Source organism: Dendrobates tinctorius, unplaced genomic scaffold (assembly GCF_039654945.1).
Source record: "Dendrobates tinctorius isolate UK_male_01 unplaced genomic scaffold, ASM3965494v1 ptg000083l, whole genome shotgun sequence".
NCBI classification, from domain to species: domain Eukaryota; kingdom Metazoa; phylum Chordata; class Amphibia; order Anura; family Dendrobatidae; genus Dendrobates; species Dendrobates tinctorius.
This window is the reverse complement of record NW_027361751.1, coordinates 8,372,435-8,391,935: the sequence shown is the minus strand read 5'-3', so window position 1 is coordinate 8,391,935 and position 19,501 is coordinate 8,372,435. Positions and strand designations below refer to the sequence as shown.

Below are 19,501 nucleotides of genomic sequence, written 5' to 3'. Positions count from 1 at the left end.
CAGCGGTAGTCAGTGAGGCTGCACGGAGTATTACAGGTGATCAAGGGCTTCTGATGGATTGGCTGAATAATAAATTTGGTCAAAAACTTGGTGTATTTATTTCATTAAAATATTTTTTAATTAATGTGGGTGTATTTTTTAACCCTTTACTATTCCAGGGTTAATAATAGATAGGTGTCTGACACCTCTCCATTATTAACCCGGCTTAATGTCACCTTCCAATAGCAGGGTGACATTAACCCCTTATTAACCTGTCGCTTGCAAGCAATGTTAGCACGCCCACAGGGCTGACTAGTCTGGGGAAATTAACGCCTCATTGACTAGTCAAAACCCACATTTACATATCATAAATGGACTAGAAATACTTTTTTTCTAACAATCTGTTTATGTGTGTAATATAACACAGGGACTGTTTGGAAGGAAATTGATATATACAGACAGAACTGCTGGAGGTTCTGGGGGCACGGGGAGCTGATAGGTTCTCTTTAAAGTAGGGAGGTCGGTATTTATCACTAGGGGGCGCTCTCTGCATACAGTTTTATACAGCCTTCATAGAACTCAGCACCAGCTGTACAAATTCCTATGCTCGAAGCTCCCCCTAGTGGCTGATGCTGGTATAAAGCATTAAATCCTGGATGAGTGGATTTGGAAGAGCAAAAGAAGAAGCAGAGAAACATTCAGGCAAAAGGTGAGTCCTGCTGGTCGGAGGGAAACCAGCTCTGCCTGCAGACACAGTGCCGGCCGGGGGGCTGCCTCTACTGGGTGCTGATCTCTCTCCGAGCATCCCCTGCATTCTCCAGCAGCAAATAAGAAGCTCAGTATATATGCGAGCTCCCAGTATAGATGACGGCTCCCAGTAGAGATGAAAGACCCCAGTATAGATGACAGCCCCAGTGCAGAGCCCACATGACGGACGAGCAGGGGATGTTACATAAGCTGTAGTACCGCGATCCACAGTAGGGGGCAGTACGCGCTCTCGTCAGAGAGGCAGCAGATCAGGAGTCTGCCAATCATCCCCAGCACCAGGAGGAGAGTCCTTGTGGAGGTGAGTACAGCGGCTGACAGTGCCCCGCTGTGGATCATCTCCCCCATCATCATCGGGACCACCTCCTAATCCCCGCCTCATCCCGGGCACCTCAGCTCCGCTGCCTGCTGGCCCCTATAGGGTGGGAATAAGGTAAGGAGGTGATGGAAGCACCGGGGCCTCCTGGGTTATAGCATCGGAGTGCTGCCATTGTTACCGGGGCATGGATGGAGGCTCTGAGCCCTGATGTCAGCTGCATCGCCATCATATCGGCGTATGTGCCATGTCTGTGCATCATCACGGCTGTGTGTGTCCCGTATATGCAGCAGCCATGGACCATATGTGTCTATGCATTATCTATGGATCCAGTATGTGGATGTGTGTATGAACTATATATATATATATATGTGTGTGTGTATTGTGTATATACGTCATCTGTGGATCAGGTAGGTATGTTTCATGTGTGTATGCATCATGTTTGTCTATGTGTATATCCATCATAGAATGTATATGCAATGTGTAGAATATGGATATGCATAGAATCCACATGTAAGGATCCTGTATGTGTATATAGTTCATCTGTGGCTCATGGATGGATCATGTATGTATATATCATCTGTGGCTCCTGTATGTGTATATATCATCTGTGGCTCATGGATGGATTGTGTATGTGTATATCATCTGTGGCTCATGGATGGATCATGTGTATATATCATCTGTGGCTCATGGATGGATTGTGTATGTGTATATATCATCTGTGGCTCATGGATGGATCATGTGTATATCATCTGTGGCTCATGGATGGATTGTGTATGTGTATATATCATCTGTGGCTCATGGATGGATTGTGTATGTGTATATATCATCTGTGGCTCATGGATGGATCATGTGTATATCATCTGTGGCTCATGGATGGATTGTGTATGTGTATATATCATCTGTGGCTCATGGATGGTTTGTGTATGTGTATATATCATCTGTGGCTCATGGATGGATTGTGTATATGCGTCATGTCGGGCTCCTGCCTGTGGATGTGGTGCAGGCAGTGTGAGTCTTCATGACTCTTCCAAGCCTTTGTTATCCTGTAACATTCTCTCCTTTCTGGATTTTGGAGATTCTTGTATTGTGCACACACACCCCCGGCTCCAGCAAACCTCCATTTTAGAAATGTTGCCGGCAGATTAATGTCCTTTGTAGGATGTAACGTTGTTGCCGGCTGCCACAGATGCCATGACATGGGCAGGAGCTGAGATTGTCGGCATTGATTTTTCTGTGATTTATAAACGAGAGTGTTATATATGTGTATTGCTATGCACCAGCTGCGTCATTTGCAGATGTGTTACTGTCTACCCACAGCGCATTACACTGGCATTATAGAAGAAGTGGTCATGTGTGTAATCATGTACAGAAGCGATACCACAGTACGTGCCCATTACACTGCCATCATGTATAGAAGTGTCCCCATGTGCCTACAGCTCATTACTCAGTGTGGGATCGTATGGAACAGTGGTCCTATTTGCCCACAGCTTTTAGGACTGGTATCATATATAGAATTGTTCCTACTATACAGCTGAAACCATAAGTTTCCATACACTATATAAGACACATCTGCAGGTTTGTCTCAATATCTGACTTGAAATCAGAATAAACCTTTCCCTTTTTAGGTCAATTAGGATTACTATAATTATAATATTTGTCAAATGCCAAAATAATGACAGGGAGAGAATGCTTTAAGGCGTTCTTATTACTTACTGCACAGTCAAAAGTTTACATACACTAAGATTACTATGCCTTTAAACAATTCTAGACTGCCCATATCATGATGTGTTTGGAAGCTTCTGATGTATTTTAATGCACACCTGAAACACACAGCTTCTTTGTGTAGCATCATGGCAAAGTCTAAAGAAATCAGACAAGATGTCAGGGTGAGAATTGTGGACTTGCATAAGTCTGGCTCATCCTTGGGTACAATTTGGCGCAGGGAATTTCAGAAAAAGCAGGCTGGTCAAATGTAAATGTATTTCATGAGCTGATGAACACAGACAGGTATTTATATATGTAGATTGGTAATACAATAAATTGTTTGGATAAGTAGAGGCCAAAAAATGTTTTTCGGTTGAGATGCCACCTGCAGGTCATAGTGTCTTTCTGCAGGTTTATGAAAATGAATGTTTAAACTGTATTTAGTGATAACATCATGAATATGCGGTTTGTTTGGCTGTTTTCTCGCTGAAGGGGGCAAGTTTACCTTTCAAATGGTGTATTGTGTAGGGGTGAAATAACTGTGTACATTCTGCAATACATGTCCCTGTCCCTGTTTTTAAAGGTTGGGAGCTATGATCTTGTCTAACCCGCTAATTTTTTATTTTTTTGGGGGGAGGGGGAAGTGGACAAAATGTGACTTTTGCTATGCTGCTTTTTTATTTTTCTGCATGCCGCTATTGGCTTCTAGGATGTCTCCCATACAGGGAGCACATAAACAGAGATTTCTGCTCTTTTTACTCTCTAGCACATAGACAAAAGCAGTTAGGCATGGAGGAAATTGTCTAGTAGTACTGAGCAGTGTGACTGTGAATCCTGCATTGAAGTAAAATACATTTTCTAGAAGCTGCAGTACAGTCTGACTGGTCTCACTGAGCCTTGCATTCCTTACTCATCCTCCTCTCCATTTCCTTTTTCCTTCTTCCTCCCCCTTGCATATGTCTGTTTGACAAATGGTCTTTTTCTAGTTCACAACACCATGAATATTATGGGGTTACTATTTCCCTTCTGGTGGTAGTATATACTATATTTTATACCCCATTGCATTAGCTATGTTGGTGCGTGGTACCTTTATCTTTTCTTTTCTCCTCTCCATTGAGTATTATAGGAGTTGTAACCTGGCACCTGGCATCTCCCTACTGCATCTGTGGAGCTTAGCCACAGTGATCTTGGGGATCTTCTTTACCTCTCTCACCAAGGCTCTTCTCCCACAATAGCTCAGTTTGGCTTGACGGCCAGGTCTAAGAAGACTTCTGGTGGTCCCAAACTTCTTCCATTTAAGGATTATGGAGGCCACTGTGCTCTTAGGAACCTTGAGTACTGCAGAAATTCTTTTGTAACTTTGGCCAGATCTGTGCCTTGCCACAATTCTGTCTCTGAGCTCCTTGGCCAGTTCCTTTGACCTCATGATTCTCATTTGGTCTGACATGCACTGTGAGGTCTTATATAGACAGGTGTGTGCTTTTACAAATCAAGTCCTATCAGTTTAATTTAATACAGCTGGACTCCAATGAAGGAGTAGAACCATCGCAAGGAGGATCACAAGGAAATGGACAGCATGCAACTTAAATATGAGTTTCTGAGCAAAGGGTCTTAATGCTTATGACCATGTGATATTTCAGTTTTTCTTTTTTAATAAATTAAAAAAAAAACCTACATTTCTGTTTTTTCAGTCAAGATGGGGTGCAGAGTGTACATTATTGAGAAAAAAAATAACTTTTTGAATTTCCCAAATGGCTGCAAAGAAACAAAGAGTGAAAAATTTGGAGGGGTCTGAATACTTTCTGTACCCACTGTATAGTAGATGTTATATACATGGCTATATATAGTAGACGTTATACACATGGCTATATATAGTAGACGTTATATACATGGCTATATATACAGTTGTGGCCAAAAGTATTGACACCCCTGCAATTCTGTCAGATAATACTCAGTTTCTTCCTGAAAATGATTACAAACACAAATTCTTTGGTATTATTATCTTCATTTAATTTGTCTTAAATGAAAAAACACAAAAAAAATTGTCCTAAAGCCAAATTGGATATAATTCCACACCAAACATAAAAAAGAGGGTGGACAAAAGTATTGGCACTGTTCGAAAAATCAGGTGATGCTTCTCTAATTTGTGTAATTAACAGCACCTGTAACTTACCTGTGGCACCTAACAGGTGTTGGCAATAACTAAATCACACTTGCAGCCAGTTGACATGGATTAAAGTTGACTCAACCTCTGTCCTGTGTCCTTGTGTGTACCACATTAAGCATGGAGAAAAGAAAGAAGACCAAAGAACTGTCTGAGGACTTGAGAAACCAAATTGTGAGGAAGCATGAGCAATCTCAAGGCTACATGTCCATCTCCAAAGACCTGAATGTTCCTGTGTCTACCGTGCGCAGTGTCATCAAGAAGTTTAAAGCCCATGGCACTGTGGCTAACCTCCCTAGATGTGGACGGAAAAGAAAAATTGACAAGAGATTTCAACGCAAGATTGTGCGGATGTTGGATAAAGAACCTCGACTAACATCCAAACAAGTTCAAGCCGAGGGTACAGCAGCGCCAACCCGCACTATCCGTCGGCGTCTGAATGAAAAGGGACTGTATGGTAGGAGACCCAGGAAGACCCCACTTCTTACCCCGAGACATAAAAAGCCAGGCTGGAGTTTGCCAAAACTTACCTGAAAAAGCCTAAAACATTTTGGAAGAATGTTCTCTGGTCAGATGAGAAAAAAGTAGAGCTTTTTGGGCAAAGGCATCAACATAGCGTTTACAGGAGAAAAAAAAGAGGCATTCAAAGAAAAGAACACGGTCCCTACAGTCAAACATGGCGGAGGTTCCCTGATGTTTTGGGGGTTGCTTTGCTGCCTCTGGCACTGGACTGCTTGACCGTGTGCATGGCATTATGAAGTCAGAAGACTACCAACAAATTTTGTAGCATAATGTAGGGCCCAGTGTGAGAAAGCTGGGTCTCCCTCAGAGGTCATGGGTCTTCCAGCAGGACAATGACCCAAAACACACTTCAAAAAGCACTAGAAAATGGTTTGAGAGAAAGCACTGGAGACTTCTAAGGTGGCCAGCAATGAGTCCAGACCTAAATCCCATAGAACACCTGTGGAGAGATCTAAAAATGGCAGTTTGGAGAAGGCACACTTCAAATATCAGGGATCTGGAGTAGTTTGCCAAAGAAGAATGGTCTAAAATTCCAGAAGAGCATTGTAAGAAACTCATTGATGGTTACCGGAAGTGGTTGGGCTGAGGGTGCCAATACTTTTGTCTGGCCCATTTTTGGAGTTTAGTGTGAAATGATCAATGTTTTGCTTTTTGCTTCATTCTCTTTTGTGTTTTTTCATTTAAGACAAATTAAATGAAGGTAATAATACCAAAGAACTTGTGTTTGCAGTCATTTTCAGGAAGAAACTGAGTATTATCTGACAGAAATGCAGGGGTGTCAATACTTTTGGCCACAATTGTAGTAGACGTTATATACATGGCTATATATAGTAGACGTTATATACATGGCTATATATAGTAGCCAGATTGTCCTCAGTCCCTTGTACCAGGACGGTGCCACTGTTGTACAGAGTGATGGTAAGTGAGCTGCACTCGTCGTCTTTATGGTTTCTGACTCTAATCTGCTGGCCATTATTGGTATCAGACTTCGTTGTATATTGATATTGCTTGCACAGGGCGGTGTGCCAGGCCAGGAGATGCTCTGTGAAGAATAAGGCTGAGTTTACACGTGGCAGTTTTTTCGCATTTCCGCAGCAGTTTTAACTGCACGGTTTTGCCGCAAAAACGCGAAAAATAAGCATCCCATGCATTCCTATGGGATTCCGCAATGCTGTGCTAATGCTGTGGTTTTTACCGCTGCGGAATCGCTTAGCGGTAAAAAAACGCAGCATGCTCATTAATTTCGCGGAATCGCGGCAATCCCGCACCCATAGGAATGCATTGTTCTGCTTACTTTCCGCATGTGGCTGTGCACACCATGCGAAAAGTAAGCAGAACATTTGCGGATTGTACCCACGGTCCGGAGGAGAGGAGACTGTCCTCCGGGCTTTGGGTACCATATCCCTGCAAAAAATAGAATTTAAAATAAAAAATATTGTTATTCTCACCTTCCGACGTCCAGCGCAGCCTTCCCGCCTCTCTCCACGCTCCTGGTCCCAGTAAGCCTTTGCGAGCGATGACGTCCATTCTCACGGGATCGCGAAGTCTCATGGTCATTCGCGTGACGTCATCGCGAATGACCGCGAGACGTCGCGATCCTGCGAGAACGGACGTCTTCGCGGTAATTGTCGCAAAGGATTACTGGGACCGGGAGCATGGAGAGAGGCGGGAAGGCTGCGCTGGACGTCGGAAGGTGAGAATAACAATATTTTTTTTATTATTATTTTTTACATTCTATCTTTTACTATTGAGGCCGCATAGGCGGCCTCAGTAGTAAAAAGTTGGTCACACTCGCAAACACTATGTTTGACGAGTCTGACCAACCTGTCAATCAGTTCTCCAAGCGATGCTACAGATCGCTTGTAAAACGCTAGCAATTCTGCAAGCTAATTACGCTTGCAAAATGCAAGTTTTTCCGCTGGAAAATCGCGGGAATTTAAAATGCGATTTTCCTGCGGAATGGAATTCCGGAATTCTCGCGGTAATTTCCGCGAGAGTTCCGCTAAGTGTGAACCCAGCCTAACACATTGGTTTTTCTTTTATCTTCCTCACTAGATGTGAAGTCAGCATAGAGGGTCTCTGGGTTTTCTTTAATTGTGGCAGTTTTTATGGCTTTCTTTGCATGACTGTTCTTCTACCCTTCAGAGTATGCTATCTCCAGGATCTTTGACCCCCTGCTGCCTTGCGCCTCTGGCTCTCTATCTATCTAATTCTTATTTCTGATAGTTTTAAGTTCCAGCAAGATTATGAATGTGGTGAGGCTGAGGATGGTCCTACCTGAATTTTTCCAGGTTGTGTCCTAAAGTTTCCTCATACTATATATACTAGACATTAGACATGGCTATGGACAATACACTGCTGAGCTCCTCTAAGCTGTGTTTCCACTGTCAGGAAACGCTGCGTGTTTGACACAGCGTATAGCCGCAGCGTCCAGATGTTACAGCATAGTGGATGGGATTTCATGAAATCCCATCTCCACTATGTGTTTAGAGAAGCAGGCGGCAGACCCGTGTAAACGGACATGCGGTGCGTCTTTCTAGACCACAGCATGTCTATTTACAATGCGGAGACGCTCCGTCCCCGCAGCATAAATTTCCCATAGACTATCATTAGATGCGGTAAAACCGCATCTAATTATTAGTCACATGCGTAATAACTGCAAAAACGACGCATGTCTACTAATTTACATAAGGTCTTACCTGTCCCACCGCTAGAAGTCCGAGTCCACTGCAGTTCTCGCGATAACTGAGGCCAGGATCAAACATTCGAGAAAGATGGCTGAGTCTCGCATGTTAATACCCGGCACTGCCGCCGGCACTCGGGAGCGGAGCGTGTGGCTGCATGTATTGCTATGCGGCCACACACTACGCTCCCGAGTGCCGGGTATTAACATGCGAGACTCGGCCATGTTTCTAGCATGTGTGATCCAGGCCTTACCGCGAGAATGGCAAGGAGTTTTGTATGTTCTCCCCGTGTTTGCGTGGGTACTCTGGTTTCCTCCCACATTCCAAAGACATACTGTGACGACTCCTGGAGTGGACCCTCTGGGTCGTGGCACCAACCCTCCCAGGGAGAGCTGACCTAGTGAAGACCACCCCCTATACAGGGAGTGTCAGGGGCAAGCCCCAGGGGGTGAGGTACCACGACTGCTGGCACCAGGCGGCCGGCTCACAGGAGACACGAGTGGGTGAGTGTGTCTGCAGGAACGTGTAAAGCGTGGACACGGGAACACGTGGTATACAGAGACTTCGTACGTCCGGGTGTGAGTGAAGCAGGATGCGTGCAAGGAGCACGTCAGAGCACTGAGTCAGGCAGCAGGTGTGCCAGGAGGTGTAACAGAGTACAGGAGCAGGGTGTGTGCCAGAGGGCACAACTGAGCATAAGACAGAGTGCAGGATTGGAACGTGTGCCAGGAGGCACAACTGAGTATGAGACAAAGCACAGGATCCGAGTGTGTGCCAGGAAGCACAACTGAGTATAAGACAGAGCACAGGATCAGAGTGTGTGCCAGGAGGCACAACCAAGTACAAGACAGAGCACAGAGTCAGCGTGTGCCAGGAGGCACAACCGAGTACAAGGCAGAGTGCAGGTTCAGAGCGTGTGCCAAGAGGCACAACAGAGTACAAGGCAGAGTGCAGGTTCAGAGCGTGTGCCAAGAGGTACAACAGAGTGCAAGGCAGGGGACCCGAATACAGCGCACAGCCAGGCAGGGACACGGCAGACCAAGCCAGGAAGCACAACAATAATCAGGCACCTCCCCTAGGAAGAGGTAGCCTGATATAGCACATGATCACGAGAGCTTCCGGGTCAAGTCCTCCAGTACGATAGAGAGGACTGACCTGGAGACCGAACAGAAAAGCGCGCAAGCGCAGACATAACATGGAGGAGACAGGGACCTAGGTACGAGAGGTGTGCGTGCGCACCCGGCAGGACCCCCAGAGTTACCGCGGCCCGGAAGAGATGACATCGGGGCCGAGGTCCCGCCCCCAGGTGAGCGCGGCGTGACAGTACCCCCCCTTTACGCCCCCTCTTTCTAAAACTGGAGAGGAACTTAGACAAAATCTGGGGTGCGTGGATATTCTCCCTGGGCTCCCATGACCTCTCCTCGGGGCCAAAACCCTTCCAATCGATCAAGAACATGGTTCTCCCTCTTACCTTCTTCATGGCCAAAATGTCATTCACCTCAAACTCATCCCCCAAGCCAACAGGCTAGGGTGTGTGGCCTGGAGAAGGATGAAATCGGATAAGAACCACAGGTTTAAGGAGAGACACATGGAAGGAATTGGGAATACGGAGTGAAGGAGGCAGCTTCAATTTGTAAGCAACATCATTAATCCGCCTGAGGACCTCAAAAGGACCAATGTAACGGGGACCCAGTTTGTAAGATGGTACCTTAAGGCGGACGTATTTGGTGGAGAGCCACACCTTGTCACCAGGGAGAAATGGAGGAACGTCCAGGCGCCTCTTGTTAGCGTGTAATTTCATTCTGTCCCATGCTTTCTCGAGAGCGGTTTTGGTCTCCTGCCATACCCTGGAGAACTCCACAGACAGAGAATCGGCAGCAGGTACCCCCGAGACAGGAAGTACCGGTAGAGGCACATTGGGATGCTTTCCAAAGACGATGAAGAAAGGAGACTTAGTAGACGATTCACTGGAGTGATTATTGTAGGCGAACTCAGCCCAATGAAGTAGACCGACCCAGTCATTCTGATGAGTATTAGAAAAATACCGGAGGTAGGATGTAAGGATCTGGTTGGTACGTTCCACCTGCCCATTGGTTTGGGGGTGATAGGCGGAAGAGAAATCCAATGACACTTTCATGAGTCCGCATAGAGCTCTCCAGAACCGAGAGGTGAATTGGACCCCTCTGTCTGACACGATGTGCTGGGGGAAGCCGTGAATCCTGAAGATATGGGAAATGAAGATCTTCGCCAAGTCAGAAGCAGAGGGTAGTCCAGGAAGAGGAATGAAGTGGGCCATCTTTGAAAATCGGTCTACAAGCACCAAGACCACAGTACAACCGGAAGAACAAGGCAGATCAGTAATGAAATCCATGGCTATGTGCTGCCATGGAGCCGACGGAACAGGAAGCGGGAGCAGAAGACCAGAGGGTGGCTGTCTGGGTATCTTGTTCTGGGGACAGGACGGGCAAGATGTCACAAAGTCTTTAACATCCTGGGAGAGTGAAGGCCACCAATAATAGCGAGAGATTAAGTCAAAAGTCTTTTGGACACCAACGTGACCGGCAATCTTGGATGAATGTCCCCAATTCAACACTCGTTTTCGGTTATTCTCAGCCACAAAGGTTCTTCCCAGAGGTAATATGGTTAACTTGACAGGAGCCACGGTAATTACTTTTGATGGATCAATGATATGAGAGGGTTCTTCCTCTGCATCAGACGACAGGAATGATCTTGACAACGCATCCGCTCTAACATTTTTATCGCTGGGCCGAAAATGTAGTTCAAAGTCAAAGCGAGCGAAGAATAGGGACCACCTGGCTTGCCGAGGATTGAGCCTCTGTGCGGACTGGATGTACGCCAGGTTCTTATGGTCCGTGAAGATCTTGAATGGATGTATGGCGCCTTCCAGTAAGTACCTCCACTCCTCCAAGGCCAATTTAATGGCCAATAGCTCTTTGTCGCCAATGGAGTAGTTCTGTTCAGTGGAGGAAAATACTTTAGAAAAGAAGCCACAGGTGACAAAACGTCCAGAAGAGGATTTCTGCAGAAGGACTGCGCCAGCCCCGGTAGAGGATGCGTCCACCTTGAGAGTGAAAGGCCTACTAACCTCAGGTCGGTGAAGCGCCGGAGCAGCGGCGAAGGCTTGTTTCAATGACTGGAAGGCCTCTTCAGCCTCAGAGTGCCAAGCCTTTGGGTTAGCTCCCTTGCAGATAAGGGACGAGATGGGGTGAACCAACGAGGAGAAATGAGGAACGAACTGTCAGTAGTAGTTCGCAAAACCAAGGAAGCGTTGGATTGCCTTCACCCCATGGGGCTGTGGCCAATCGAGGACGGCGGACACCTTTGCCGGATCCATGCGTAGACCTGATTCTGAGATAATGCACCCCAAGAATGGCAGGAATGTTTGCTCGAAGGCACATTTCTCGAGCTTGGCATAAAGGCGGTTCCCCCTCAGGCGTTGGAGGACTTGACGCACGTTCTTTCTGTGGGCGGAGAGGTCTGGAGAAAAAACGAGGATGTCATCCAGATAGACTACCACGCAGGAGTACAGCATATCCCGGAAGACGTCATTCACAAACTCCTGGAACACCGCTGGGGCATTGCAGAGGCCGAAGGGCATGACCAAGTACTCGTAGTGACCATCTCTCATGTTAAAGGCGGTCTTCCACTCATCACCGGAACGAATGCGGATCAAGTTGTAGGCCCCACGAAGATCCAGTTTGGTGAAAATTCGAGCTCCTCTAAGCCGGTCAAAGAGTTCCGGGATCAATGGCAATGGGTACATATTCTTGACAGTGATATCGTACAGGCCTCAGTAGTCTATGCAAGCACGGAGGGAGCCGTCCTTCTTTTTGACAAAGAAAAATCCTGCTCCCGCGGGCGAGGAGGGCTTACGGATAAAACCTCTCGCAAGGTTCTCCTGGATATACTCAGACATAGCTTGGGTTTCAGCAGGGGATAGCGGATATATTCTACCCCTGGGTGGCGTAGAACCAGGAATGAGGTCAATCGGACAGTCATATGGCCGATGGAGGGGCAGAGTCTCGGCCTCCTTCTTGTCAAAGACATCTGCAAAGGACCAGTAAGCCGACGGCAGACCTGTAGGTGCCGGGGATAGACAGGCAGAGTTCATCGGATGGACGGGCAACAGGCACTTCTCCTGACAGGACGGTCCCCAATGGAGTATCTCGCCCGACCGCCAGTCCAGGGTTGGCTCATGAGTCCGTAGCCAAGGGAGACCTACTAGAAGAAGCGTGTGAGACATGGTAGACAAGACGAGGAAGGAGATCTTCTCCTGGTGCAGGGCTCCGAACTGCAGCTCGATGTCTTCGGTGGCCTGGATAACGGTCTCCTGCACGGACGTACCATTGACCGAAACTATCGACCGAGGACTCTCTAGGGATCTGACAGGAATCCGGTATTTTTTAACCGCCTCGAGTGTGATAAAATTCCCCTCCGCGCCAGAATCCAGAAAAGCCTCCTCAGAATAACGCTTGGCACCGAGATTCAATAACACGGACACGAGCAGGGGAGGAGAGGGATCATGTACACCTAGGGAGGCCTCTCCTACCAACCCTAGGCGGAGAAGTTTCCCGGCTTCTTGGGGCAGGAACGAAGGAGGTGAGAGGAGCTCCTCTCTATGGCTGATTCACGGGCACGTTCCTCAAACCGCAGGTCAATGCGTGTCGCCAGAGAGATCAGATCCTCTAAGGAGGTGGGAGTATCCCGACCTGCCAGTTCGTCTTTGATCCGACCTGACAGACCACGCCAAAAGATCCCTACGAGAGCCTCGTTGTTCCAACCGAGTTCGGAGGACAAGGTACGAAAACGGATGGCATACTGTCCCACTGGTAGCGTACCCTGATGGAGGTTAAAGAGAGACTCGGTGGTAGAGGCCAGCCGACCCGGCTCGTCGAACACCTTGCGGAAGGTGTCCAAAAAGGTGGAAAGCTGAGAGACGAGTGGGTCATTGCGCTCCCAGAGGGGGTTCACCCATGCTAACGCCTCCCCCTCTAAGTGTGAAACAATAAAGGCAATTTGGGCGCGCTCAGTGGGATAGTGCTGCGGCAAAAGTTCAAAATGTAACCGGCATTGGTTCAGAAATCCTCGACAAAACTTAGGGTCCCCGCCATATCGGGGTGGCTTGCCAAGGCGCGGCAGCGGGTGCGGGGCCGAGGACTTGGCAGAAACGGCTTGTATGGAAAGAAGCCGACTGTCTACCGACGGCATATAGTTGAGGATATGGACCTGGGTGTCGCGTTGCTGTGTGAGTTCTTGCTGGAGGCTGGCCAGCTGGGAAGCATTCCCAGGGTCAGAGGACTGCATGGCCGACAAACGGGACTCCATGGATTTCAGAGAGGACATGATCCTGGTCTGACTCTCCCGTAGGAACACCAGTTCCTTTTGGACGGAGGCGGTGGTACCAGCGGGGTCCATGGCTTGATTATACTGTGACGACTCCTGGAGTGGACCCTCTGGGTCGTGGCACCAACCCTCCCAGGGCGAGCTGACCTAGTGAAGACCACCCCCTATACAGGGAGTGTCAGGGGCAAGCCCCAGGGGGTGAGGTACCACGACTGCTGGCACCAGGCGGCCGGCTCACAGGAGACACAAGTGGGTGAGTGTGTCTGCAGGAATGTGTAAAGCGTGGACACGGGAACACGTGGTATACAGAGACTTCGGACGTCCGGGTGTGAGTGAAGCAGGATGCGTGCAAGGAGCACGTCAGAGCACTGAGTCAGGCAGCAGGTGTGCCAGGAGGTGTAACAGAGTACAGGAGCAGGGTGTGTGCCAGAGGGCACAACTGAGCATAAGACAGAGTGCAGGATTGGAACATGTGCCAGGAAGCACAACTGAGTAAGAGACAGAGTACAGGATCAGAGCATGTGCCAGGAGGCACAACTGAGTATGAGACAAGGCACAGGATCCGAGTGTGTGCCAGGAGGCACAACTGAGTATAAGACAGAGCACAGGATCAGAGTGTGTGCCAGGAGGCACAACTAAGTACAAGACAGAGCACAGGGTCAGAGCGTGTGCCAGGAGGCACAACCGAGTACAAGGCAGAGTGCAGGTTCAGAGCATGTGCCAAGAGGCACAACAGAGTACAAGGCAGAGTGCAGGTTCAGAGCGTGTGCCAAGAGGCACAACAGAGTGCAAGGCAGAGGACCCGAATACAGCGCACAGCCAGGCAGGGACACGGCAGACCAAGCCAGGAAGCACAACAATAATCAGGCACCTCCCCTAGGAAGAGGTAGCCTGATATAGCACATGATCACGAGAGCTTCCGGGTCAAGTCCTCCAGTACCAAAGAGAGGACTGACCTGGAGACCGAACTGAGAAAAGCGCGCAAGCGCAGACATAACATGGAGGAGACAGGGACCTAGGTACGAGAGGTGCGCGTGCGCACCCGGCGGGACCCCCGGAGTGACCGCGGCTCCGGAAGAGATGACATCGGGGCCGAGGTCCCGCCCCCAGGTGAGCGCGGCGTGACACATACTGATAGGGAATTTAGATTGTGAGCCCCATCGGGGACAGTGATGATAATGTGTGCAAACTGTAAAGCGCTGCGGAATATGTTAGCGCTATATAAAAAATAAAATTACAGATTATTAACTGCCATGCTCGTGACCGGGGGTTATCTCCGGTCACTAGGCTAGTTCTCACAGTCAGCTGACCGCAAGAACTAGAGTGTAGGTGATCGCCAGAGATCTCCATTGGTCATCTACAAGCTCTGCTATGTCTGAATGTCGTGCATCCAGATGTCGCAGAGCTGGACTCGTCGTGGGACACTCGTTATTAAGGACTGCTTCGGAACAGGAAGTATTTGTGTTTGTTTATTTGTTTTTGGGAGATGGAGGGCTTTGCATGGATTAGGAGTATAATAAAATGGGAAAACTGTGTGGTGTGGTCATTGTGTGGTCATTAAAAGACTTTATTCTGCATGTGTGCGAGTGCGGCCTGATTTTTTCCATTTAGATTTTGCTTTGGACAACCGCATTACTCAGGAAGTATTGCACCCAAAATCTGCTCAAGTTTGTGCTGCTATCCGTCTTTTCTATATATCTATAGATAGATAGATCTATAGATAGATAGATATAGCTATAGATAGATAGAGAGATCTATCTATTATCTATCATCTATATTATCTATCTATCTATCTGTGTGTAAACATTCTTCAATGGCGTATGTAAAAGAAGAGGCTGGACAAGAAAATTACATCACAATTCTTTTTTTTGTATATCTTTATTTAGCTTACAGAAACACATACAAATCCACATCAAAAACGCAGGTGACCTGCAAGTGACCTCAGATGCAGATTTCACCTGCGTCAAATCCTGAGCAAATACTGAGCCATTCCTGACCATGGAAAAATACCCTTAGATACATGTGTCAGATATAACAGGTTACAACAGCCCCGCACATAAGTCTCATGCAGTATATATCATCTTGTAGGGAGCAGGGCAGCAGTACCTAAACTGTATAGATTGTGTTTTTGTATTTTTCTTGGAGACCCTTCCTACTCTAGTACCTCTTCTCTGATGAAGCAGTCCTTGTACTGTGCACTCACTATGTTCACAGTCTACTTGTGGCTGCTATTATACATCATAATGTAGGGAAGCCGCTGTCCAGGGGTGGGCTGGGCTGGGTGGCAGAGAGGCATTTGCCTCCCTGGGCCGGTTAGTTAGCAACAGACAGTTCAGGGCCGCCTGTCCGCCCCGCAGTGTGTACTATGAAAAACCTGGCAGCGGGCCACGGCCTGCAGTAGGAGAGAGGCCGGCCACACACACCTGACAGCAGGCGGGACTCACTGCAGGCTGAGACTGCGTTGCTATGGCACCCGGCGGCATACTGGGATTGGATGAGTACGCCTCTGAACCCTGTTTGAACCATCTGGAGCTGAGGCTGAGCGCTGTGATGACAGGCAGCGGTGTTATGAATGGATCACCGAGGAGAAAAAAGCAAAACAAGCTAAGTCACAGAAAAACCAGAGAGGTTGGTAACAGTGTGGGAGAGAGGGTCCCCGTCGAGTGTCCGGGTCGGCGGTTGGTGCACTAGGGATGGAGATTGTCAGGGACAGAAGGGTACTAGCTGGGAAAGATAGACAAGAGGATGCAGTACCTAGAAATAACCACAAGATGGCAGGGAGGGAGTAGTTCAGGACTCAACAGCAACTTAGAGATAGGAACCCAGAAGGGGAATTCCCGGGACAATGAGTCAGCAGACAGACATGGAGGCAGCTGGAGACGGTGGGAGCGACTGTCAGCAAGTGTAGATTACCAGGGCGAGACGAGACGCTTACCGAGGACTTCAGGGGGACGGCACCAAGACAAGCAGCCGAGACCTGCCTCCACGCTCCAGCCCGTGGCCGCTACCGCCGCCACACTTCAGCCAGCGGCTGCAGCCTATCCGCAGTCACCTGCGGCCGCTGCCTCCACGCTCCAGCCTGTGGCCGCTGCCGCCTCCCCACTTCAGCCAGCGGCTGCAGTCTACCCGCGGCCGCTGCCTCCACGTTCCAGCCCGCCGCAGCCGCCCCACTTCCACCAGTGGCCGCAGCTGGTACAGTGCTGTTGGCGGCCACTGCCCCGTCCCGGTCCACACCAGGGGTCGGTCCTCTGCTGGTCGCGAACTCCCCGTCGCAGCCGTTAGCTGCGCAGGTGGCCTGCCACTTGCCACCCCTCACCGCCGCCGCTTGCCCCAGTCCAGCCAAGGACTCCGCCGAGGCCCGCGGGGCCCCCGTGTCATCAACGCGCCGGAACGCGCGAAGCTTTCGTCAACACCTCAACAACTGGGCCCAGCAACTCTTCCGTCGAAAGGTCAGCAGAATGGCGAGGGACGTTGGGACAGCTAAGTAGACTTTAGACTTAAGGACCCGTAGTCGGCCACACCGCGGCCCTATAGTGACCGGCCGTTGCCGGGAGTAGTCGTGTTCTACATTACCGTGTTTGCTTGTTTAGAGCCCCTGCGTGGGCAACCTGTGATACCCCTGTTTTGGTGATCATGCCGTGACTAAGGGAAGTCCCCTCAAGTCCCATAAACGAATCTTTAAAAAGCACCGTAGTTGTCTCGTGACTCGACGCTGCATCCTCCGTACCTGCTAGTACCACATTTGGCGTAGTCGGCAGGATGCAGTCTCTGAGCGCAGACGGCGGTGCGCCTGATCAGAGTGGGGTTGCGGCCGCTGCCGATTACGGGGGACCCCGGTCCAGTATCTCTCTGGGGGCCATGCTAAGTAACCTGCCCCGGTTTTCTGGCACCGATGCGCTGTTGTGGAGCTGGACAGAACAGATGCGGGGCCTTTTCCGCATGCACCCCATGACCCCCGATTTAGAGGCTGAGGTAGCTCTTATGGCGCTGGATGGAGAAGCCCGGAAGTCGGTAATGTTGAGACCCCCGGGGCGTCGTAATACCTTCGCCAGGGTCTTGCAGATTCTGGAAGAGACCCACGGGGACCCAACAGACGTGGGGGAGTTGAGGACCCAGTTGTTTAGTCGGATGCAGGGGGAGGGGGAGACCATCACCCAGTATATGAACGCCCTCCAGGAGTTACACACCGCCATAGAAAGGAAGGACGGAATGGGGGTGGGGCCCATCGACATTACCCTGCGTGACCTGCTAGTGACTGGACTCCGGGACCCGCTAATCAAGCAGGCGTTGCGGGAGCAGATCCGAGTGAACCCACGTTTAGCCTTCTCAGAGGTGGGGAGTCAGGCCCGGGTGCGAGAGCAAGAGCAGGGGATGACAGCTGTGGGAAAGGTCCGGATCATGGAGTCTTCCGTAAGTGTTGTCGAAGAAACCCAATGGATTGTGTAAATGAGACAAGAGCTTAAAAGCATCCGGGGCGAGCTGGCCGAAGTAAAGAAGAGAACGGAGCCAGCACCCGGTCGGCCCAGCTATAATCCCAGGCTCGGGGGGCCTCGTAATACCCGGGGTGGCCGAGCCTCCCTGTCCCGGTGCTATCAGTGCGGGGAATTGGGCCACTTTGCCCGGGAGTGTCCGCAGCGAGGGAAATACCCACCTCGGCGGGCATTAAACTAGAGGGCTCCGGGCATGGGGGACGCCGTTCGGAGCCAGAAGCCGCAACAAGGGTTGGTGGAAGTCCCAAAGAACTGGTCGCTATGTGCCCAATAGTATGGGCCGAAGTTGAGGGTCGTGCGGTGCGATGCCTGGTGGACACAGGGTCGCAGGTGACGACCATGCCGGCAGCGTACTTCCGGCAGCATTTCCCGGAAGCGGCCAGGCCCCAGTGGGGGCCCATGATACGACTAGTGGCCGCAAACCAACTGCCGGTACCTGTCGGAGTGGTGTGGCTGCAAATTACCTTATGCGGTAAACCCCTCGGCCGCCGAGGAGTGGTCCTGACCCAAGGAGAGACTAATGACCGTCATCCAGTCATCTTGGGCATGAACGTACTGCGGGAGTTCGGCAATCTGCTCCTCAATGATTCCACGCAGGAAACCCTAAGTCAGTGGGGTTCTCACACGGCCCAGGGGCAGGTCTTTCAGCGGTTGGTGCGGGAGGCGCGAGTGCTCCAGGAGTGTCAGGAGGGTGAGGCGCTGGGCAAGGTCATCGCACCGGCGGCCCCTCCGCTTCTGCTCCCTCCGGGGCAGACAATGGTGGCTCTGCCGATCCGTGCCCCGATACCACTGGAGGGCGTGGAGGTGCAGGTGGAGCCATGTTACTCGGAGCGCCTACACCCTGGCATCCTGGTGGCTCGCTCCCTGGCCACCGTGCGGGAAGGGACTGTCTTGGTACGTTGTGTCAACCTGGAAGATCAAGATGTCACCCTGAAGCCCCGGGCCGAAATGGCCAAGCTGGTGAGGCCATTGGAGGAGATGTTGCCAGACCCCGCTGTCCAGCTGAGGGCGCAACCCGAAGACCCCTGGACAGTAGCGGTGCGGATCCAACAAGCTGCCACACCCTCGGCCCAAGAAAAAGGTCGGGTCATCCTGGAAAGAATGCGGGCCGAACTCTCCGGCCTAGCGCCGGCCCAGCTTCTCCAAGTAGAGACACTTATTGGGCAATTTCGCAGCGTCTTCGCCAGCCACGAGGACGACTTCGGATGTACCACAGCCATCACGCACGGGATCCCCACGGCAGGAGCAGCCCCCATTCGGGAGCGGTATCGGCAAATACCACCGCAGCTATATCAGGAAGTAAAGACTCTATTAGCCCAAATGTTCCGGAAGGTGGTCATACGGGAGAGCCAAAGCCCCTGGGCGGCCCCTATAGTACTGGTTCGAAAGAAAGATGGCACGCTGCGTTTTTGCATGGACTACCGGACGTTAAACGCCTGCACCATCAAGGATTCGTATCCACTGCCCCGCATCGAAGAGTCTCTGTCCGCTCTGGGGAACGCAACATACT

At 50.1% G+C, this 19,501-nt stretch overlaps 1 protein-coding gene across 5 annotated transcripts in view; it reads left to right on the top strand.

Annotated features, from left to right (window-relative positions):
• Positions 1-586: 586 nt before the first annotated feature.
• FAM169A (family with sequence similarity 169 member A) overlaps positions 587-19,501 on the top strand; it is a 172,325-nt gene continuing 153,410 nt past the window's right edge. For 2 of the 5 annotated variants that reach the window (XM_073584081.1, XM_073584080.1), the window contains exon 1: positions 1,256-1,298. In XM_073584081.1, coding sequence (XP_073440182.1) covers positions 1,271-1,298 — 28 coding nt within the window. In that variant the 5' untranslated portion in view covers positions 1,256-1,270. The other 3 variants (XM_073584084.1, XM_073584083.1, XM_073584082.1) reach the window with 3 other exon arrangements.